Below are 24,949 nucleotides of genomic sequence, written 5' to 3'. Positions count from 1 at the left end.
CAAATGTGAGACCCAGTAACATTTATAAAGCTACTGGATGTTACTCTGAATACTGGTAATGCATGCTGTTATCCACATAGCATTGTAACAAGGTTTCCTTATATAAATGTATCTAATACACCATGATAAAAGCATGGCAAAGCTTGAATGCATTGGAAAAGCAAATGTAAGTATGGAAAATCCTTCTAAAAACTAAATTTTCTAGAACTGGGTAAATTTATAGGATAAGCATAAAAATGCTGCCTCATTGGCCTTTATAAGGGTTTCATCTAAAATAGATGACACTTTCACTGGAGCTTAAATACAGCTGGTTTTCATATGAGAAAGACTGACTGAATATTCTTTCCCTTTGGGCTTTAAGAAAACAAACTTCACAGAATTTCCTGTTTTGCAAAAAATGAGGAAGACTGTAATAAAGAGGAACTCACCCATACAAGGAGATTGTGTCATATACAGTCAGTATGATGAACTAGGAAGCTTGGAGGTATTATTAAACTCACAGTCGCATACCAAAGACAACAGAGCTTTGCATCTAAATGGTACGTATGATTTTAAGTGAAATTAAATCCAGTAGCACTGCAAAGAATGCCGTCTTTCATGAATTGACCATCCGATATAGATGTGTGCTGGTACAAAATAAAATAAAATAAAATAATCAATACAATTCATATAGTTAAAGTAAGGTTCCTTGAAAATTCATTTTGATTCTAAAATGATTCCAGAAGACTGCAAAAGGAATGCATTAGAAATGCAAAACAGGGTGCAGTTTGCTTGAGGAAGTCACTGTATATGTTGCTAATTTCTGTCACCTGGAATTTATTAATTGATCAGTAGGTGGCATGCATGTATGTACTTATAGTTACTTTTGGGGATAAGCAAAAATGGAGAGGGTTTAACAGAGAGAAATGATTAAGATTCAGGATGTTACCTGGAGTTTCAGCAGATTGCAAATGGTCCAAATTCCAACAAAAAACAATGATCCCGGATAAAATAACAGACACTGTAAGGAACTAAAATCAAGATTTGCTTTTGAACAGTATTGAATCGGGATGTATTGATATGCTAATATCATGACAAAATGTGTATCACGATATGCAGGTTACAATATGAGATGTATCACGATACATGTGATGGTCCTGATAGGCTACTTGTATGATGCATAATAGGATCATTTTATGATGGACTATTTTGTTGAAAGACAAAAATGACTTGAGCTAGAATAAGTAATCATCCCAGCTATATAACACACCTATTTTTCATTCAAAAAGCATTTGGTGAACTTCAATAAGCTAGGCTGTACTTTTGGTCTTGCATCACAAAACCAGTGATGCCTGTCTCTATCATGATACGATATATCATGTGATGAAAGTGTCACGATTCATTGGTTCACGGATCATTTCTTCCCTAGAATTGAATGCATTGTCTTTCTGTCTTGGATTTATCATGTGTACACTGACTTTCTCCCCTTTCTGTATAGAAGAGATATAGGAAACTTAACATGGTACAATTATACTTGCAGTGGCCAAAGAGGTCATAAAAAGTGTAATTTAAGAGAAAGCTAAATGTGCACCAGTTAAACTTCGATGGAAGTATATGTTTTTGTCACCCCATGTTTTGTCTAAACGTTTAACTATGGACAGAAGGCCAAATATACATGCTAACCTAAGTGCTTACAAGTGTACAGTGTAAGACAGTTTATTTCATATTTAAAATGTCTTCTCGTCCACATACAATTAAATGTTGTACACATACAGTCTTTTGCACAAATGCATTATGCAGTAATCTATATAATATTGATGGCATTGCAGGTAATGGTCATCATACCCATGCAGTTTCCTTTTGGCAGTATAAATCGCAAAGTTTTTAGTGTTGCTGGGGAAAAAAAATCAACAGTTTAGTAGCAGTACAATCAGGGACCAATATGTTGCTATTTTTTAAATTGCTATAGTTCAGGAAAAACCCCAAGACACAATGATTAGATAAACACACTTTATTGACACTTTATTGATGAGGTATGCGAAGCAAATGAACACAGAACAAACCATTTGGCCAAACACCTACTTGGCCATTGGACGAGACAGGAGAGACCCCCCACCCCACCCCCCCACCCAAATAGAATGATACTGATATTTAAAGTCAGAGATGGGGGCCAGTGCTGGGTTGCAAAAGAACAAATGTGAAAGTAAGGGTGAGTAAACAGGTTATTGATGCTAGCGGTAATTATTCAATTTGGATTCATTAAATTATATGATTCAATTAGATGAACTGATAAATGTGTGTGGGTTTGTCGATCCTCCCGAACCCAATTTGTAAACTTAATGTTACGAAACTATTTCTCTTTTTGTCAGCCTCCTTCTTCTCTGTCTCGCTTTCTTTGGAAGCACAGTCTTGCACAGTAACTGCATGCTCTGTTTTGATGTTAAATGTCATGGCAGGATTTTCCTGCGTGTGTGTGTGTTTTAACCTGCTGTGTCTTCCCGGATGACGTGGTAAATTAAAACCATGCTGTAATTAATGAGCAGGCAGGAGCAGGGCTACATGCTGCATTGATTTTCGGGTAAAGGGGGAAAGGGCAGGGCAAGAGTGTGACAGCAGGAAGTGATTCCGACTGTGCAAGGGCAGAAATCACTTTTATCTCTGTGACAATATTAGTGGTTTAAGAAAACAGGACGCGCATTGGAAGGGACAATGTATTTTTTTTTTCCTATTTGTTTTATTTGTTCTGAGATTATTACATAACAGTGTTATGTTTTACTTTTTTGATAATGAAATACTTTATTTTCTTATCAACATACGTAGGTTCATCACATACGTAAAGCCATATACTGTATGTTGATGATTTGAACTATTGAAAATATTTTTGTTCTGTAGTTTCTACAGCACTTAATCTCCATCAATTTGGACTTGAATAGGTGGGACAATGAGAAAACATGCTGGAGCTTATTTCAAAGCATGATTTGGAATAGCCAGGTAGCAACCTGGGTCGCTGCTTCAATGGCTGGTCATTGAGATGTACACACATGGGTATGCAGAAAGCTTGGACTTGTCTTTCCCTTTAATGCGAGCTGATATTACATTTAACCAGTAGGGGGGCACAGTGTGCTAAATTAATATTCCATTCGAAATGCAGTTACAGCAAGTCTATCGAGGGCACGGTGTGCTGTACAAAAATCCCATTTCAATGTGTAAAACACCCCCCAGCTTGATATCTGGCTCAGAGAATAATTGTCAACCATTCTGTAATAGCCGGACTGAGTTTCCTTCAGTAAATAAAACAATGTGATTTGAAAGAGCCCGGAAACACCTTTGAAATGAGTTACTGTCTATCCTAATCTGTTGACAAGGTAAAGTAAAAACTGAGTTTCATTTCAGTTAGAAGATTACGTTAGATAAAACACTCAATAGTAATGAATTTAGAAACTTAATGAATTCACTCACAACCGTTTTCTCAAAACGAAGACATTGACTTCTAGTCGAAACATTTGTCGTTGCAATGATTACGTCTTTTAGTATTTCTAATTCAGCACTATTGGGTGGTCAATAGTTCTAGCTAAGATTAAACTACCTTTTCTCCCGATTAAGCTAGACAGTAAATAAGCTAAATTGTATTTTGTATGGTGTCCATCTGTATTGTATTGAGGTCATGTAATAAAAGTGATTTAGAAGGACTCAAAGGAAAATGAGTCACCCTGAACGAATGCCTTTATTCCTGCGGTGTGATCTGCATGGGTAGTATCTTCAAAAGGGCACAGTAACAAAAATCAGTTGAATAAAATTCAGACAAACTACTGCCTTCAAGTTAACCAAAACCATTGCTTTAATCTCAGTATAAAACCAGGACACAGTTGGAAATTAAGTGGCAATAGGCATAGGATATAGGAAAGGAGAAAAGGAGAACCATGTGGAATGGGTTATCTAGTCATGTTGTTGAGGCAGAATCACTTGGAGCCTTTAAGACCCAACTTGACAAAGTTTTGAGATCAATTAGCTACTAAGATCTTGATGCACATAGGTGGGTAAAATGGCCTCCTTTTGTTTGTAAATGTTCTTATTTTATTAAGTCATGCATACAGACAGAAGGATGGACAGAAATTTGTAACAAGACCTATGTAATATATTTAGGAAACAGGAGAACAGCTTAATCAACTGGGAACCGATTCAACATGTTTTTGGTTCAAACAAGACAGGCCACATGGAATGTTAAGGCCTTCAGTTTTATTTTTGTTCCAAATTATATTTTCTTAACCAAAGAAGTACAGTATTTTCAGAGTCAGTTACTGTAACAGCTGAGAATGCAATAGCTTAAGCTTTTGTCCATTCCTGTCACTGTTTAATTCTATCCTAAATTATTTCACCTCAGTGGGGTCTAAGCATGTTACTGGCTGCAAAGCATGTCAGTCAACTGGTTAGTTAATGACAGGAAAGAAGGCACTGAATGGCTGGACAGTTTCCAAAGAAGTGCAAGACTCCCTGTATGCAAGGCTTGCAAACTGAGATTTCTTTAACCTACTTTAGTACAGTATCATGTTTTAATATCCAATTCTAGGTTTTCAAATGAAAATACTTGGCTACAACATGGGTCAATACTGCACATTTGAGAGCTATATCGTGATATATAGCTTGATTTTACAATTGGTCCGAGGGCTAAATGATCACACGTTAACTATAAGGGGTGGATGTTGTGATGGCATGCAGTAAACAGAATCTATGCATGATGAGTCATGCAGTCAGGGGAGTGCATCTTTGCATCCTGGCTGCATGAAGTTGTGTTTCTTTACATGATATTATATAAGAAGTGTTGCTCTGGCTCTGGAAGAATAAATCACAGACCCTACTGACCAGGCGTCCATTGAGGTGAAGTGGATACCTGCAGGAATTGCCTGTTCTTTCAGGGCTGGTAGCTCACCGTCATATGGTCTGGAGTTGCAGGGTGTAAAGGTTGCGCGATCGCATGACACCCACTGGCCTTCACCAGGTCACCATGAATGAGATTCTGAGAGCATGAGCCACTCAGGTCACCCTGATCTACATTACAGTGTGGATGTACTTAGAAGCACCCAAAGCAAAGAGAGTCCAACTACAAAGGGCATAGAGCACATGTGTTTTGGTTGTCCAGTGCTTCAGAGCATAGCCTAGCTCCACAGCTCCATTCTATAATATCCAGGTTCTTTAATAAAGTCATATCACTGGAGATTGAATTAAATGAATTTTCTGCTTGCCAATTAGATTACATTGATCTTATTACTAAACATCCCCGTAGAATCTCATTACAGACAAATCTGGGACAAGAAGGTTTAATAGAGGAAGAGAGCGACAAAACACTAGCAACATGTGCTACTTCTTTTTAGATTTTGATGGCTGTTATTGATGGGTGTTATTAAATTACCCCAGAACTAAAAGATATTGATAACTGATTACTTTTCCAACTCTAAAAATCAGACGATTTTTAAAACATGTATTTACTATACCTTGACAAGCTGAAAATGATTATTTCCAGGGGCTTCCTTCTGAAGTAACTTACAATACAAGTACTGCAGGACATTTATACTGTGAAAAAAGCATGGCCACAAATTCCTATGCATTTCAATACATTTTGATAGTATCACGTAGCCGTTTGAGAGCTACACTACAAATTGTTATAGTCTACATTTCTCCATAATTCTCTGTCGTAATCATTTTATTTGCTACTAAGGAAACACAGCACTTTGCATTACAAAAAACAAAACAAAACACTGGAGCAAACTTTTCAATTAATTTCACCAACATTAATATAAAAATGATACACAATTTGTGGATATTATAAAATGTATGTAGTTTTCGAGTGAAACACATCATTTAAAATCATTTTAAAACATGATGTCGATCACCATGATAGAAATCTCAGTTTGGAACGCCTCCTTTTCTGTCATTATCCAATCAGTTGCTTCCCCTGCAGACTGACATGCTTTAAACCATTAACATGCTTTGACTCAGAAGACACTGCCCAGGTTAATCACCCAGACAGTACAAAACAAATTACCCAAGAGTAAGGAACAGGAACTGAGAGCTTCCTTTAACCTAAAGAAGGGTTTTCCAATCCTGGTCCTGAGGGACGCTGTCCCCCCTGGTTTTTGTTCTAACTGTACACTAAATTGATTAATTGGACCAATTTATTGGTCTAATTAAGTAATTTAGGGTACAGTTGGAACAAAAACTAGGAGGGACACCGGCGCTCCAGGACCAGGATTGGAGATCCCTGAAAAAGTTATACCAGATATTATCAAGTTTTAAAATGCAAATACATTTCTGCTGTAACATGTGCTTATTTTTAAACTGCACATTGGAGACCTAGGTAGCTAATGGAAGTGCAACATGGCTAAGTTCTACAAATACTATAAGTGTTGTATCTGAACGTATTGCAAAGAATGTAGTGGTCTTTGTGACATGCTCCAGACCTATTCTTTGTTGATGAGACTAGATTCACAAAATGACAGGGTTTTTGTCACAAAAGAGGTGGGAAACAGTAACCACACATGCTCCTAATGTTTTAGAGAATTTTTTTACCTGACTATCATACTGCTTCTTTCTAAGAAAAAAAAGCAGAGGTTGACACAGGATATGATGGAGTGGGTACTGGGTAGGTCGAAGTCCTGTAGGACCTAAATGATATCAGACTTACAGTATCCCCTTCTGACAACAGTAAAATGACAAACGACAACAAGCACAAGAATAATAATAATAATAATAATAATAATAATAATAATAATAATAATAATAATAATAATAATAATAATAATTGTGTTGTGGGCTTTGTGCAACTTACATCACTACCTGATAAAAAAAAAAACATTTATTGCCACGCTGCAGAAATTCTTTATCAGAATTAAAAGGACAGATGGGCACTGGACAGCACTGAAAGTAAGACTTGTGTGATCAAATGACCTGTTACACATGAATTGCAATAACACTGCCTGATTCAGAGTGAAAATAAAACCTGTTATTGCAACAACAAACCAATTAGGTATTTGTGATTAAAAAAAAAAAAAAAAAAACGGTAACTGACCCTTTAAGGTAGGCTCTACCTACATGTTGGAAATACCAGCTTTCGTGGTAAATATTTTCAGTATAACAAAAACATGTAAAAACAGCTTGACTGTTTGTCATATGAAGCAAATTAAAAATCCTCATTACCAAATGATTTTTTTGTATACTGTTAACATTTTACAGAAGCTATCCAAGTCTTATAATAATTTCAATATTCAGTGGAATAAAGTAATAACGGTCTTCATTCAAAACAAAACAAACAAAAAAAAAAACTGTATGAGACAACATAACCTTGAATATCTTTGAGAGATCTACAGGTTACCTGTTCCTCAGTGCTAAAGAAACCTGAACGCGACTGCGACAGGATAAAGTGCTTGGATAAAGCGACCAGGTCGTTATCTATCCATGCATTGTGACCATATATTATTTTATATAACTTTCCTTTCTGGTCCTCTTGTTTCCCTATTCTACTGCCCTGTGGACTCAAGGACATGCATGCGTCTGTCTCTCTGTATATATTGTTTTGTCCAGCCTTTTCCCCACATCCTACCGTGTGCTTTGCATATGTAACCGCTGTGAGGTGAATAATCCGAAACCGACTGTGACAGCTCAGTGCAACACAAAGAGAGGAGCAGCCCCGCAGAGGTAAACAGAACAGCATGTGCACGTTTTAACCAGGAGGTTCAAACGGGACAGAAACCAAAGTAATTCTAGAGTAAAAGTGTTGGAATTCTGAATGGATGTGTGAAATCTATTACGAGATGAAAAAGCACATTCCCACCTCAGACTGCTCTATCTGGTACGTGTGAACGAAGCTTCTTGCCTTCAGCGCATAACCCTCTCAAGCCTGTTGCCTCAAGGTACGTTTGATAAATTAAACGGTGTTATGTTGTAGCTTAGGGGAACAAACTACAATTTAAACCAGTTCAGATATCACCACGGTGATTTGTATTATAACAATTATCAATAGTACTTTTTTTTTTAAACAACAAAAACACGTTGTATCATAGATGAAATTATCAACACTACTGTGTAGGTATAGTAGTTGCAATATCATAACAGATTGCTGCCCAAGGTGCCTGTTGAAAAAAATAAATCAGTGTAAATAGACGTTTTCCGACGAATGCAGTAAAGAAGTAGGAAAAATCTGTATTTTGAAACCTTTAAATGGCAAAACGTTGGTAACTGGACAGGAATATTGACGGAGTCATCATGCTGATATAAGCTTGTCTAGCTCAATAAAACAAAACAAAAATACCGGTAGTAAAAAATAAAATAAATACAATAAACAAAATAAATAAATAAATAACCTACTAGCATGTTAAACCAACTGTTTTGTTTTATTAGTTCTCGGAAACGCTTAACTGTCCGTGTAAAACCCGTGTGTAACGAGTGACATGGTGTCTATATTTAAAACACAGACACATTACTTCAAAGGGCAATGTACAGTTCAGAAACCGGGAGACACACAGAAGCAAACAGCTATTCTGAAACAGATCAGATGCTGCGGGTTCGCTTTCCCCTTGCATTAGTACTGGCAGTCGCGGCGCCGATTATAAAAGGGAGTAACATAATTAATAGAGCTACAATCTGATTAAACTCGTACAGAGATAGCAAGGAATAAATCACTAAATCGTTACTTCATGTTACACTCAATCTAAAGACACAATTGTGCTTCCTGTTTGAGTTGTTTAAAAATAAAAACGTTTATAATAACCTAACAATGACAACAAGAAAACGATAGTCGCTGCAGGGAACTGGAAGTTAATATTGTTGGCTGAATAACCGGATTTTAATTCTTACCGTACATAACTAAACCCACAGAACATTGGAACCTGCCAGTCAGCCGTGCGGACCTGTTGTTTCCTTTGTCATATACCCGAAGATGGCAGAGAAGCTGAACCCCAACGTGCTGTATGTGAGGGAGCCGCGCGAGTCGGTCTCCTCACTGGATTCTGACCGCCTGACCCAACCCGACGGCGGTGAAGAATCCTCAGACAGTGACGGGGAGCAGGAGATCTCGCACAAACTCATTCGGAAAGTCTCGACATCAGGACAGATCAGGGCTAAGGTAAGAACCACTTTGTTGTTTGTTTTATGGAATATCTTGGTGCATATTGCATACAATTAAATGTGATGTGCATACCTGTTTTGCTTACACAATTTAAACGTGTATCTGACCAACATACTTAATATGCTTTTGGTTTGCTTTAAATATACAGTGTTATTGTGGTAATGGTAGAATACTAAAAGATGTATCTCTTGCATGGTCATACAATGTACAAATATAATAAAGTGCTGGTACGTTTTTGTACCGTTAGGGATTCCTGTAGTTGGTAGTGCTAAATAATTCAATATTACTCTTTCAACACCCAATCTGTAGATTGCCATCCCTGGTGCCATATATGCATTATAGTAAACAGCTGCGGGTCCCTATAATATCAAACAGTAATTCTCTAACCAGCTAAACTGCTGCTACAGTGAAAAAGCCACACTGCATTACATCCCATGGTTGCCAATCAATATCATCTATGAGTCTAATATAATTATCATGGACTATTTGGCTCTTAGTAAAACGATGAACCTTGTAGTAGTTGTAATAGAAAATCATATAGGAAACACATTTTATTTATTTTGTATTTTGCTGTTGTAACTACTGTAGTATTCATAGCTTTACAATAGGGAGTCCTGTGATAAAATAGTTATACAGAAGAGGATACTGTAGGTAAGGCCTATCTTAAAGGATCATTTTGTGAGTGTGACATGTATTTAATATTTTTAGCAGACTAAATGTAATTTTTTTTATATTCAACATGTGGATTAGGGACCCCTTCTAACACACAATCTAAGACATCCTCTATTAAAGAGCCAGCAGATGAACAATAAAGTTTCTCATTTTTTTTGTTGTTGTATTTCACCATTAACACTAGGATTATCACTAAGATTATGATTTAAGAGATACACAGGTCTTACCAATGAGTTAATGGGTTTATCCCCATCCCTTTAGCTCTGCCTTTTTTGAGACAGCTGCCCCTCCTGAACAAAGCAGCAGTACAGTATTCTCCTCAGAGCCTTGCTCGTCTGTCTTGAAAAGGTTAATGAAGATTTGTAGTGCCAGATCCCATCGTTCCTGATGCTGGGGAGATGTGTGTTTGTCATGTTTAATGAAAACTATTCAGAGGCATTTGAGAGCCCCCCCCCCCCCCCCCCCCATACACTCATAATAACCTATTAATGTAAAATGATATGTAAATTAAACAAAATCCATGTTTACTGTGTTGTTCATTTGTATTTCCCCACTGTTGTCATCTCTTAGATTTTTGCTGACCTTTTGCAAGTTGCCACATGAATACCACATTCGCTCTTTTAATCTCCTATGCCACATATTCTATTCAATACCTCAAAGCCATTTTGCCCCCTTCTGATAATGTTTATTTCACCAAGAAATCGGAAATCCAATAGTCACTTAATTATGAGATATCTCTATCTTTATATAGTATTTCTATAGGCTTTGATGTCATGCACTAAGTGATTATTGCACCCCCTCTATGCTGACTGTCTACGTAAGGAGTTACCCCCCCCCCCCCCCAAAAAAAAAATCCCACCTTTTTTTGATTGAAACTGCTGTATCTCACAATCATGTTAGGTATTATACCAAAATGGGATTTCTGGTTGACTGTTGACAACATTCTTGTGACTCATCAGTGCTTCTATTGGCATTCTTTTGTTTGCAATCCCCAAAGCAAGTGTCCCCTTGGTTTTTGAACATATATAGTATGGCAAGCCAGATCATTATTTACAGGTACCTCAAATTGCATTTTAAGATCTTGAAACAATTATATATCTATAAAGCAGATTTGCAGATATCTTTAAATGAGTATGAGATATCTGTAAGTAAACCCTTTTGAAGATATCTTAATTTTATTTTGAAATATCTAAAAATTAAATAAATATATCTCAAACTGATTTATAGGTTTCTTTAAATAACGTTTTGCTAGCATGGTATGCCAAACTGTCATTTATAGATATCTCTAAATCATTTAACGATATCTTGAAATAAGTTCCTGTTCATTTAGAGATATCTCTAAATCATATAGATTAAAAATACAGTATCTCGAAATAAGTTCCTGTTCCTTTAGAGATATCTTGTAATTAACAGGAATTTATTTAGTGATATCTCCAAATGAACAGGAAGTTATTTCAATATATCTTAAAATGATTTAGAGATATCTCTACATGAACAGGAGTTATTTAGAGATATCTCTAAATGATTTAGAGATATCTGAAATTGATTTCAGTATATCTCAAAAATATTTTGAGATATCTTTAAATGATTTCAAGATATCTGAAAATGTATTATAGGTATCTCATTTAAAGCTAAAGATATCTAGAAATCAGTTTGAGATATCTCTAACTGAATTTTAGCTATCTTAAAATGATTTAAAGATATCTTAAAATATTTAGAGATATCTATAAATGAATTTGAGCTATCTATAAATGATATTTTGGCTTGCCATAGTATACAGCCAGTGTCCTTACAGAAGTTTCCCACAGTAAAAGCATATCAAAGAGTAATAAAGCATAGTGAAAGCATGGTGCAGCATATGTAAGCATGATAAAGCCCAGAAAAGTATAGTGTGTTGATAGCAACTGGAGTTAAGCTGTAGTGGATGCATAGTATAAACATAGGAAAACTGAAGAACTGCCATGCAGATTTACAGTGGCAAAGGGCATGCCCTTCAGCTAGCTCTGATGACGCATTTGTAAGCAAAATAAACATGAAAGAAACTGAACTATTTGTTTTTTATTAATTGGTGTTTCTGTTAAACACTTTACAGGAAGCACATGATAGATGATTTTTCCAGTAATGTACTCTTGTATTGGCTGGGAGAACCACACCATAAATGTTTTGACACATATCACCCAACAAGATCTCTCAAATAAGGATGTAGGACATGTTGCTATAGAAACACATCATGTTAGCTCAAGAAGTTGGGAATATCATAATCTAGGAGCATATGAAGGCAACGGTCCATCTCTGTTTGTGAATGTCAAACTTTCATTTCTAAGCATCCCTGTGAAGGGAACTTGTATGAATTTGCAAATCATAAACCATTCAAGCTGGCAAATTCAAACTCCTTTCACTTTGACCTGTGACGTAAGATGGCTGCCATATTGGGGTCATGTGGTGTTTTGCTCTCTGGATGATAAAGGCCTAACACTTTGCGATATTGGTTTCATACTTAGTAAACAACTGTATTCTATGATACTGCCTGCCAAGTTTAATAGTGGGTATCGTGCAAGAAAAATTAACCCTTTCATAACAGTTATGTTACAATGTTATAGTGAACTGTGACATTAGGGCCTTATTGAGCACTATATTCTACAATTTGGATACTGCTTTAATTTTGGAAACTTTATTTTTTTTAAATCTTTTGCTAAATTGCATTGCCTTTTACGTTTTATGCAGTTGATTTAATTTTGCTGTTGGGTCGTTAATGGAGAATTTTATGTAATGCTAGTAGTACAGTACATACTGGATTTAAAAGTATGTACTGTATTACAGTTCACATGTCATCTATTTTGGCAAGTGATATTTTCAGAATCATATCGTTCTAAGTTAAAATACTACTTCTGTTGAAAATATAATACTGTACCAACAAAACCAACTACAGTACATCTAAATGGAAGCCTACTTATTTTAAAACAGTCCTTTCAGCAGTCCTTTTGTATTTTCTGACATTGTATCTTTTTGGTGTTCCCTGAAAAAACAGACAAGTGTTTGTCTTTTAATGCTGTTATTCCCCCAATTCGTGTGCTAACAAATTTCAATGAAAGAATCAATGAAAGACCCCTCTGGATGAAAAATGAAACTAACAAGAGGACCCTCTTCAGATAGTTAGACATTCTAGACAGATTGCTGTAAATATCCTGCCTTGATCCTGCTGAATCAAATCTTCCATGAACAATCTACCATCATCATGATCCATCTCTTGTGATATGCCAGACATAACAAAACAATAACAAATAAAATGGCAACGGTGACAAAGAAAATAAAAATATGAGCTACAATATACGTTTCCCTGTACCAAACCCAAGTCATATTTTTTCTTTCCATACGAAAAGTGTGTGCGTGTGCCAAGGGCAGGGGGTTGTTTGGGTGGTAGAGGACAGGTAACATGCTCACCTACATACCCTTCAAATCAGATGAAATAATCAGATATGCGTCACACTCGTTTAACCATCACTGAAGTCAAAATTTTATAGGGTTGGATATGTGAGTGCTGACTGGTGACGGTGCCCCCCCCCCCCCCCTTTTGTTTTGGTTCTGTACATATTTCATACTTCAGTTTGGAATATGTAGATATTTAAAAGACAATGCTATACAAGTACATTTTTCTGCTGCTTCTTTCACTGTGGTAGCTTCGTTTACAGGGCAAGTTTGTAGCAGATATCTATCCTACAGTTCTTCAGTATCATTTTCAATTGCAATCAAACCATTGCAGTGAACACTCAGCACAGTTGCTGTACATACTGTATACTGACTGTGGCAGGCTGGTGAGTGGATAGAGGCCCAGAGACAGACTGCAGTTCAAAAAATTCTAATTTTATTATAAATAAACACAAAAATAATGTGCACAAGGGCAAAACAAAGGGATTGAAACACAAATAGAAAGACAACAAAAAGCAAAACTTACAAAATAAAGGTTTCCAGGCTGGGCAATGCCTTCACTGGATTCAAACTTTCAAAAAATACAAACAACAACCTGCTTCCTCAACTCCCTCCTCCTCAAGGAGAAGCAGAGGCCTCCTTTTATGTCAGGTGGCTGGGCGCTGATTGATCGTTAATTAACCTAATCAACTAATCAACCCCAGCCACCTGAACATAATAAACCCAGGCAGGTAGGGGAAATTAACCCCATCCCTGCCAATTTAAAAAGGGTAGAGCTTTGCTCTGCCACAGCCTCCTACCAGGGTTGGGAGAAACTGCTCTTCAGTGATTGAGTGGGTGAGTGATTGAGTGGGTGAGTGGGTGAGTGGGTGAGTGGGTGAGACAGGTGGATAAGTAACTTATACTAACTACCTGTACAGTAAAGGTGAAAAGTGGGGTCTTCTTACATCTGTGTTTAACAATGCATTTGGTAATTTGTATTTTGCATTTGAAAATAGTTTTTTAAAAACCTTGATTAGCTTTCCTTTAAAATTATATTTTAATTGTGTCTTTGTTTCTTAATATAAGTTTGACGTGTCTGTGTTTAACGTGTTTGAGTTCACAAGCGGCTCTGTTCTAGTTGGTAGTCAATGACAAACTGTAATGAATATTAAATACAGTTGGCTAGATTGTGTCTTTATGTTAGTAAGCACCTTCAGTAAATGTCAGCTGTTCTCTTTTGTATTGCTGCTAATACAGAACTGGTAATCAATAGATAGCACACACTAACATAATTTTCTTTTTGGCCAATCTAGTTTATAAAAAGAGACTTATCAAAAAATGACAAAAGTAATTACAATAATAATCAATCAGATGATTGCAAACATTGTGAAAGGGAATAATGAAAAAAATAAATATGAAAATGTAATTTGAAGCTACTAGTAAGTATCTGTATTGGGGAGGAAGGCATTATATGTAATGCATTACTGTAATCTGATTTTATTTTTAACTTGTAACTGTATTGCTACCTTTTTCGGAGAGGTAACGAAATGTGGTAATGGATTACATTTGATGTGAAAAAAATAACATGGTTACTTTTAGTTACATTAAAAAAACTTGTAACTGTAACAGATTGCTTTTTAAAAGTAACACTGGTAAGAATTTAAGGGAAAATAAGACAATTCTGCAACAGTAACACATAAATACCAGGGAACATGTCACGTCGCATTTCTTCATTCATACATACAGACATGTATACAAGTGACGTAAAACACAGCAATCACATGCTAATCATTCTCTCAAAGCAAATGATGGACTTGACAAGGCTATAACCTTGCTGGCAAATTCTAATTTTCTGTAGGATAGTTATGTGCTTGATGAAATGTTACGGCTTTGAGCACATTTCTGTGATGTACTTCAGAATATTTCTGTCTTCTTGAAATCAGAAAACTAAGATTTCCAAGAGGTATGAAAACCATTCAGTGGATTACCTGCACTGACTGACTGTAACTCACTGTGTTACGGCTAAATTATGATAGAATGTAATTAAGTTAAACCTTAGTTAATCACATGACGTACAGATGCCCCAGTGATTCATACTCTTACTCAGTAACTGCTGTGAAATTACATGGCAATGGCCTTGTGAACAACATTCTGTTAGCCCTACTCAGAGATATACATCCCCATAATCAGCTGTATTTATTAGGAGCAGAGTGATTCATTGTGTATAAATAAATCGTGATACTTACCTTACATGATATATTGTATCGTAATAGAAGAACAAAAGCACAACCTAGCTCAGTGTTCTTCACCAAGTGGTTCTTAAATGAAGACTAAATGTGTTGTTATACAAGTAGCTCACCCTGATCATCACATGTATGGTGATACATATTGCATTGCAACCTGCAATGGGAGGTAATGAGTAACTAGGATGTTTGAGTCACAGTGGACTTTTGGAAAGATCTTTTTGGTGGTATTAAAAAAAAAAAACCAAAAAAAAAAACCAAAAAAACATTAACTTTGAACCATTTTTGACCAGTACAAAGAAAAAGTCTTTGCTCAGAATAAACACAGGGATGCAGTGTGTTGTAATATTTCACATACCTCAAGCATGGTGTTTGATATTTATAGAACTGGTTGTTATCTGGGAGATACCTGTTCATGTGGGCAGCAGTCAGCAGTCAGATATCGGTTTTCTAAAACCAGAGACACATAGCTCAAACTGGCTGGCTGAATCGATTGCCAGTAGATTGCATCTCTGTTTCATAGAAAAGGTTCAGCCTGAAAGGAATTTGGTACTAAATGCATTGACTATTGTTTAAATATTAAAGGAATGGACCTATCATAGCTACACAGTCATGCAACTGACAGGATTGGAAAAGCTTTGAAAAATATGTTTTTTTAAAATCTAAATCCACTCACCATTTACAATATTTTACAATAAATCTACACTCTCCAGCGAGATTGTAAATGTAGTTGCTGCTATTAGGTTCCAAAGGGGATGAGATTAAAGATCTATAATGTATTTATTTTTTCAGGCCGGCGTCTAAGTGGTGTCCTAATGTTTCAATTTGGTTACATTTTGCACCGTGTAAATTGTATACCTTTCATCTCTTGATTAACACCTACTTTCTCATCTCCATTTTGGCTCTTCAATGCAGAGTTCTCCAACATCTATGACCGTGTGAGCCACTCCTGCTTTACGGAGAGGAACTAGTAAAACATTATTAAGCAAATGGTTCGCTTGCTGATTTTTATGCAAACGAAGAGATTGCTCTCCTTCACTTACTGAAGGAGTTGCTTTTTTCATTATATAACTCTTTTCATGCACTGCTTTATTTTAGTCTATTTTCCACACTTAGAAATGCTGTAACAGTAAATTGTGGTAAATGCTAAGTATAACCATGGGTATAGCATAGTAAAACGGCAAACATACCGTAGTAAACTTTTATACAGCATAGACTACATTTATTTTACTTGTGACCTGAGCCAGATTTAAACCGTTAGTATTTAAGAGAAAATGGTAGGTTTATATAGACAAGGCTTCACAAATGTATGGCACATCATTTGCATAACTAATAGATATGCCTCAGCTTTGTTTTGTCCGCAGAGTGAGCTTTTAATTCATAAATCCATAAACTGCATTATTGATGAGAAGAAATGTATGACCAGGAATCAATATGGGGTTAGTTTAGCATTGGTAAAGTCAATCAGGGTCATTTAAAGAACAATGAAAAGTGTTACACGTTTAAAAGTACTATAAAGTCTATTGAAAATAAAGGTGTAAGTGAACTTTTAAAAGTATATATTACAATTGAACTGCACTTGAAATCTGCAAGGTTTTTTCAACATCAGAGTATTGAGCAAATCAGAAAAGCAAACGACTTGCAGCTACAGTTTGCTTCACAGGCATGTATTATTGTATCCCGTTGTTTTTTCTAAATGATTGACAAAGTGTTCATGGGAATGTTGAAATTTGCAGCAATAGCTTTATTTTTCTTGTACTGTAGTGCATTATTCATCGTTTTCAACCTCCACTTTTGTCTGCAAGGATAATGCACATTTTTTAAACTGCTTCATGGAAATGTCATTGATGCATGAGCACTATGGCAACTCTAACTGTGTCTATGGCAACTCGAAATGCATCATAGGATGAGTAGTCCCAGAACAGCACTACAATACTGAACAGAGGCTCTAATGTGGATGCAAGCTAATACATTTCCAAATATCCTTTACACTCAGTTGTTCGAATGAGGGTGATTCTTTTAATTCAAAATTTTCTTCCCTGTGGGGGATTCCAAAATAATTTCTACAAACAGGAAATTCATGTTAAGTAAATTCATATTATGAGAAGTAATTTACAATTAGTGACTGCTAAATGTGTCCAGGACCATGTATAAAATCAGGAAATGAGTTTGAGTTTGTATCAGTGAGAATTGACTGTAGCTAAATATCAAGGTTCATAGCTACAAACCATGCTGAAGATTATTTCTGATGTAAGAGGCCCTGAATTCTATTTGAAATCGTCTTCAGCAGAAAGGGTTGTGGCTATGAACCTTTTTGAAAATAAGATTCCATAATGTGTGGAAAAACAGAAAGACAAGACTAAATAACGTGAATAACATCTTGGTAAGAGAATAATCTGTTTTTTAAAACCCTTTCCATTATACATTTATGGACATCAGCACATTAAAGGAGTCTTTAAAACTTGCCGATATGAAGTCTTTATCTCAAATGGTTTTTAAGAGTAGCAAAGCAAGTTGGTGCTTTCAATACACACGTTACTATGGGAGGATATACAAGATTTTGGGAGTGAGTAAAAGAATCGTTCAGGGATGTCTTCTTTCTCAATGCCAGAAGCAAGAGAAGGGCTTCAACAGATGTGGCACATGAGTGACGTGACGTCCATGCAAACTTCATTATGACATTATGACAAGCCTCAATCCACTGTAAACACATTATTGTTTTGGCTAGAATAAATTTAGTTATCTGAGTTTACATTATCAAGTCAGTGAAAGTCTTTAAGAAAAATGACATAAAGTTGCCAAATGTGTAAATATTCTGTTATTTAAAAAGTAAATGCTTGTTGGCTTGCCAGGGTATGGTGTAATTGCAACACAGTTAGTATTGTTCTAATACATACACCGTGATACAGATTGGTCCATTTGTGTGTGCAGCACTTGACATAATACATGTTTGAGTGGCTTTGCTTTCATTAACCTTGTCATTGCCCAAATTGAATTGATGTTGAAACCAAGGCAACAGGAAATTCCCATTGACATCGAACCACAGATCAAAGTATGCGTGTACCCTATCAGGAATAACAAAAAGGCATGCAATTGTTACAAAGGGATATAGCAACTTGCAATGTTATATATATATATATATATATATATATATATATATATATATATATATATATATATAGCTATATATATATAGCTCAGGGAACATTAACAAGGCCAAATGTGTTATCTGTCAAGTAAGTGAATTTAGAGATTAGTTTGCTGATAAATACAATTTGTTGCGGAATAGGTCGTGACGTTTATAACATCTGCAGTTGTTGGCAGAATTGGGACGACAAAAGGGACAACTTTCATCAAGCTGTTAATCTGTCCCTCATTGAGCTGGCTCAGCAAAACATATGAGGACAGCAACCCAGGAGGTGTGCTAAAAGTATGACCACATATTGCATTGCACTAGAGCTGGCTGCACCAAAGCATACTTGTTCAAACTGTAAGCATTATCTTACTGAGAAGTCACCATTGGGTTACCATTACATTATTTCCATTTGGAGAACACAAACAACAGTGGTAAGATAAGAGATTTAGAATAACTTGTATCGAAGATAAGCCACAGCATGTATGTATACCATTGTGACCTATACCAGCCCTGTGTTAATGTAAATGATTTACTGTGTAGACAAGTATTGTAATTGCAATTTCTTTTAATACCAGTATGTTACATCTGGTGGACAATAGTGGCAAGGATATGGAGTATTATTAAATATTACTTTTAGTTTTTAAACCCCAAGGTCTTTTTGCTGGGATCATGGTCCTCTTAGGCTTGGACAGATTCATATACCATTAATAGAAACAATGCAAAAGCATTGCTGTCCTCTACACTGGCTAGTACATCTTCTTTAAAGCAGTACCATCTTCTAAAATATCGATTTTGTAATTGTCATTAATGGCAGAGTAAACCACTTCTAAACCTTTCAGCCTTCTTCACCCTTCTGTGTACAATCAATGAGGTGAAACAAAGACACAGTGGAAATAGAGACCTCAAGTGCCAGTGCTGTTAGGGAGCATGTGTTCTTTGAGACTGTTGGGAGTGGTTTGAAATAACCCGTGGAGACGAGACATGTGGCTCTATTCAATTGCTGTAATTAGTGGTGTATCTAAATACCAACACTTGTTTAAGAAATATAAACCGTCCCACTTAGGGATTCTAAATACACTACAGAGAGTACAGACCAGGTCTTTGTCGCATAGCAATTAAGACTTGAGTGTTCATGGGCGTTGTCAAAAACAAAACAAGAATGATGGCAGCAGATTTTAAAGTGGTCGTTACACAGAGTACTGTATGATATTTTATACACAGTGCAGTAAAACATGCTTGTATCAACACTTCTTTTGTGTTTTATTTGACTATTTTACAGCCAGAAATGATTATTTAGCCTGTTTTTTTCTCAGTGATTTTGAAAGGGTTAATTAATCACAATTAACGATCTGCGATTGTCCGCCCAAACCGGGTGGAAGCATCCTGCTACCCAGGCAGAGAGTGAGGGGGGCTCGGAGATTGTTGAGTGTTAAGCCACTGAGACTCACCCTGCACAAAAAATATTGCTAAGCTCATAGGCTTCATGGCAGTCAATGTCTGCTTTTGTGAAGGCAGCAATGGGCTATAACCTGCTGAGAAAGCTGTCATTCCTTTCCAGGGCTGGGGTTGCTAGTAATGCGCTACATTGCATGAGATTAATGATATTAGTGGTAGTCTGCCCTTGTAGGTCTGAGCTATTGATTAAAAAATAAAAAGGTTCAGAGATGTCAGTACATTCCAATTGATCCCCCATAAGCAGTGTGCTGTTTTATTATGTGGCAAATAAAAAGCAATTCTCTACTTGCGTAAGATTACCAAAAAAAAAAAAAAACTTTTCCAATGAGAGTAGGAGTTAAAACATTGTGGCCAAAAATTCAATTTGTAGTAAATCAATTCAAGTGAACAAAACTCAGCCATACCCATTACTCCGGAAATAAAATCTTATAAAAAACACAAAGAATCATTGCTTGCACAATTCCAAGCATTACTGTAACTTGCTAATTTGGATGTATTTCATATAGCCCATAAAATATCAAGATTTTACAACAGCACTACGATAGGTCCTGTTTACTCATAATAAGGGATGTGCAAACAAACAAATATTGCTTTCTTTTAAATGATAGGTTAATTACAAATTTAATCAATGCTAAGGATCTGTTACCTACCAAGTCAATTTCTGACGGTCTGTTTCCCCTGTCACATTATGAATGCAAATATTGTATGTTTATTTTGACTCTTCTGTGCAAGGATGTGACTGAAATGGAGGAAGGTGGGAGCCAGATTGGTTGGTCACAGCTTCGAATAAATTACCATTAATAAATCAATTTCACTATAATCTGTGTGGTTAAGAAGTATTCTTTGTTTAATATTGGTTATTCTTAGTGTCCTTTTAAGTCTGAATATATAGAAGATGTAGCATACCGTTAGCAAGGCCTATGTATCTCATGTAAGCAGGGGATTAGGTGTGTGCAGTCCATTCTTCATGCTGTCTGTGAGCCATATATTGGGGAGGAGATGAAAGCTAAGCGCCTGGCAGCTCAGATGATCCGGTTCAATATGTAGAAGGTCACAGGAACAAAAGGGATGCTCCCTTGTACAGGAAGGCTCTCGTAGGAAACGTGAGGTTCAAAAACACTTCTCCACCGCAGTCACAGGATGTGTGCCGGCCCCAACCTAACAGCTATTACCCAGCCTGCTTCTGTTATATGCCTCCTCCACCTGTTGTATTAGAAAGATTCAACAGCAACAAACAGGAGCTTTGCAGGTCCCTTTGTGGATTTTGAAGCCGCTTTCCAGTCTGCACAGCCTTCCTTCAGATGCTTATTGAGACAGCTATTCGGGATTTATTATGCTGTATGGCATGTCTTCTCCTGATTTTCTTTCTCTCTCTCGTTCTCACACTTACTCTCTTGCTCTCACTCTTTCTCTCTCACCATTTCCCTTTCTCACTACCTCTCACACTCTTTCACTCTCCCTCTCTTACTCATTATCTCTCACTCTGTCACTCTCTCTCTCTCTCACTCACTCTCTTGCTCTTGTTCTCCCCCAGTAATGTGCTGTTCTTGGTTATTGCAAGTGTAATGCTGTAAGATGAAAAAAAATAGTATCCCCAAGGAGCCTGGTCTTTAACCACACATCACTAATCTAGCATAATTAAGGAGAATTGGAATAATATTTGTTGATACAAAGTGGGCTACCTTGCGTAATAAAAACAGTCATTAATATCTATCTATCTATCTATCTATCTATCTATCTATCTATCTATATAGAGTATCTAATTATGTATCTGTCTCTCCGTCTAGATATCTTTCAATCTCGGCTGAGAGTATACGTTTACTGTAATAAATGAGTACAATACACAGAGTCGTTCTCATTCTTTGTGCACTACAGCTGTAATGTACGAATGTCACTGCTGGTCCCTGCAGCTCTGTTTAGTGCACAGTCCCTGCAGAGCTCCTGCTGCTGCTCATCTCCTCCACTGTTCGATCCGGGCAAGTGTGGGGAAAAGCAGCTCTGGGGTGACAAACTGTGCACAAGCAAGTGGGAATGCTGTGATCCTGTGGCAAAGTGCCCCGCCCCTGGGCTATTTATTTGTGTTGTATGTTGCGTGTAGTGTGTTAATGTTGGTGTGTAGTTATTGGTACATGGGATATAAATGGGTCTGTGTAACACGAGTGGTTTAAAATGTATATTTGTATTTAGGCATGAGGATTGCACAGCACCTCACGTGCAGGTAAAATGTAGTAATATGTGAGCAAGGGGAATTGCACTTTATTAATTCACATGCAGTTGTACCGAGACTCCAATTGAATAATTGATTAGTAATCGAGTCTTGCTACAGCTGCATAAAAGCAGCATGTTTTCACTCACTCAGGGTTGTGTGTTTGGTGAGTGGAGAACGGGTTTGGAGACGGAGGTAATAAGAATAGTTAAAGTTAAAATAATGTCAGCTCACCGTGTTTATCTGTATAGTCCGTTTTATTTGTCTCTTTGTTTTGGCTACCAGTGCCGTGTCCTGTGTTTTGTTTGTCTTACAACCTTTTATTTTCTGTTTGTTCCGTTTGTTTTTATATGGACTGGAAGGTCACGCTGCCTAAATCTAGTGCTATTAAGTCTGCATTACTATTCAGCCTCAATCCATTTTTGATCACAGATTACATTGCTGGTCTATTTTGGGATGGCCACCATTATTATTACTGAAATTTTTCTATTGTGCACTTGGCAACTTTTATAGTGGCAAAGAAACAGAAATATATATATACTACTACTGGGTGATAGAGGATCCATATGATAAATACGTTTTTATACCTAGAATGACTTATTAATGACTTACGCTATATAAACTATAATCTGTAAACCTTTTAATAAAAGGTATTATTCAACCCCTGATATTGAAAGAGTGGATTTCACATCTCCCTACAAAGGATAATTGAAGGTATATGCTATTATTAAATTACATTAAGCTGTGGGTAGCAGTGGATTGTAACCCCTTTCAGTGATAAAAGCTCTACAGCGACCCCTGCAGACGAGTCACTTGTGGAGTGCATGGTTGCCGGTTCGTGCCCAGCCACCACTCTGTTACATTAGCAACGCATTCCATTCCAGTTGAGGTATCTGAACAGTGTAATCTGTGAAATGCCCTTTCTGTTTTTCCTGTTGTATTATACTGTTAACATTCTTTGCTACTTTATTGGATTCAGATCAAGGAAAACAACATAGAACGCAACTCACAGCGTCTTTCATCATATATGAAGGAATTCAGACACACTGAATAATTGTTCATTAGCATTGTGGGAATGTGACATAAATGAACTGAACTACAAGCATTCAGTTGCACAGTGTTGTCAAAATGTAAGCATGGGGACTCTCGAGCTTTTAAGGAAACGTTTTGTGTTAGATATTTAACACTGTAAAAACCATTCTGAGAAATTTACTTTGTTTGTGTGTGCGTACCTCAGGAGAAAAACATTTGTATTCCACAGCAACAGGGATATACATTGGAGGCGACAATACAGAACTGTTCAACCAGTTATGATGAAACTTGGTAATGACATTCTTTAGCATCATTGAGAGTGATCAGCATCTGGGGGTACGTTGAAGCTGTCAGACTGTCTTCTGTCTGTACATGTCAGTCCGTCTCTATGCTGTCTGTGTGTCAAGTCATGGTGATTTCCTTTTTCATGGGACTGTTGGCTTAATTTAGTACAGCTATGGCATTGTATCTGAAGTATTGGTTAGGCTTAACTATGTCAATTGCAATTTAAGATTTTAAAGACTTCAATCAAACCCCACCTAATTCTTTTTTGTTCTAGGCGGTATAGATTCAGTTCTTTCAGCTGGCTGTATCTTCAGCGCATTCCTTTAAAGACTTGGGAATTATCTGGTTGATGTTTGTAGGACTCTCTTCAGGGCCACACTATCCTTTCAGTACTGTCGTGACTGCAGTGCAGACTCACCAGGGCATTATTCAACCAAGCACCTACAATCAGCCGTCTAATAAAAGCCTGTCAGATTGCCTGTTTTAAATGTACTGACTTGCAACTGCCATACAGCCCCATTTACATAGAAGTGTGTTCTATCGCTTATAAAAGTATACCACAGTGAAAGCATAGCAAAGTGCATTAAATTACAGTAAGCATTGTAAAACCCAGAGAAGGGTGGTGAAGCAAGCTAAAAAGAAAACATGGCAAATGATGGTAAAAAGGTAAATGTATAGTATAACTAATAACTTGAAAATGTACCATGGTAAACTTTGATAATGGACATATTATATGTTTTACACTCTGTTCACACCTTGCATGCACTGGAGGCTAATGTCCATATTATGTCACATTTTGACATGTAGGGCCTGCTTTTTCACAATATGGCTTTACATTTATATACTCAGCATCAAAAGAAACTTATAACTTATGTTTGACCATCAAAAGAAACGTATCACTTATATTTGAACATCAGAAGAAACTTATCACTTATATTTGGAAAAATTACTATATGTGATCGAAAAATTACAAACTCTTTTTAGAGCAGGTGCAGTGACTTTTTATTGTGCTGATTAACAATTGACAACACGAAGATGCTGCAAAATGATCTGTCGATCTTGGGCAGGTGTTGTGACTCTTGGTCTCCCAGTTCGTGGGCTGTCATTGACAGAGTGTGTCTGGTTATACTGTCTCGCCAGGTTTGAAATTGCTGGCTGTGAGCATCCAAGATGGCAGACCACAATATGCTGCCCTAATCCAGCCTCCAACATGCCGATTGCACAAAGGCACTGCTCTCTTGACAGACAAGGCATATTTTTTTTTTTTCTGTGATTTTCTTTATTGCTTGCAATTCAACAGCTGACATAAATCCATATCCAGTGTCCAATCAACTGTCTCACTAATTAGGTGATTAAGTGCATGTGCTTCTTTAGCTATAGTCAGTCAAGTGTGTCTTGGTGAAGGATGAATGATC

At 36.7% G+C, this 24,949-nt stretch overlaps 1 protein-coding gene across 4 annotated transcripts in view; it reads left to right on the top strand.

Moving 5' to 3' along the window:
* The first annotated feature begins 477 nt into the window (after positions 1–477).
* The window catches only part of si:dkey-172j4.3 (diacylglycerol kinase eta), a 111,312-nt gene continuing 86,840 nt past the window's right edge, over positions 478–24,949 (top strand). For 2 of the 4 annotated variants that reach the window (XM_041220707.1, XM_041220705.1), the window contains exons 1-2: positions 7,385–7,883; positions 8,848–9,094. In XM_041220707.1, coding sequence (XP_041076641.1) covers positions 8,909–9,094 — 186 coding nt within the window. In that variant the 5' untranslated portion in view covers positions 7,385–7,883; positions 8,848–8,908. Of the gene's footprint in view, positions 540–7,384; positions 7,884–8,847; positions 9,095–24,949 lie in introns of those variants that run through there. The other 2 variants (XM_041220706.1, XM_041220709.1) reach the window with 2 other exon arrangements.

This window comes from Polyodon spathula, chromosome 20 (genome assembly GCF_017654505.1).
Source record: "Polyodon spathula isolate WHYD16114869_AA chromosome 20, ASM1765450v1, whole genome shotgun sequence".
Classification (NCBI taxonomy): domain Eukaryota; kingdom Metazoa; phylum Chordata; class Actinopteri; order Acipenseriformes; family Polyodontidae; genus Polyodon; species Polyodon spathula.
The sequence above is the reverse complement of the archived record's forward strand: the minus strand, read 5'-3'. Positions and strand labels throughout refer to the sequence as shown.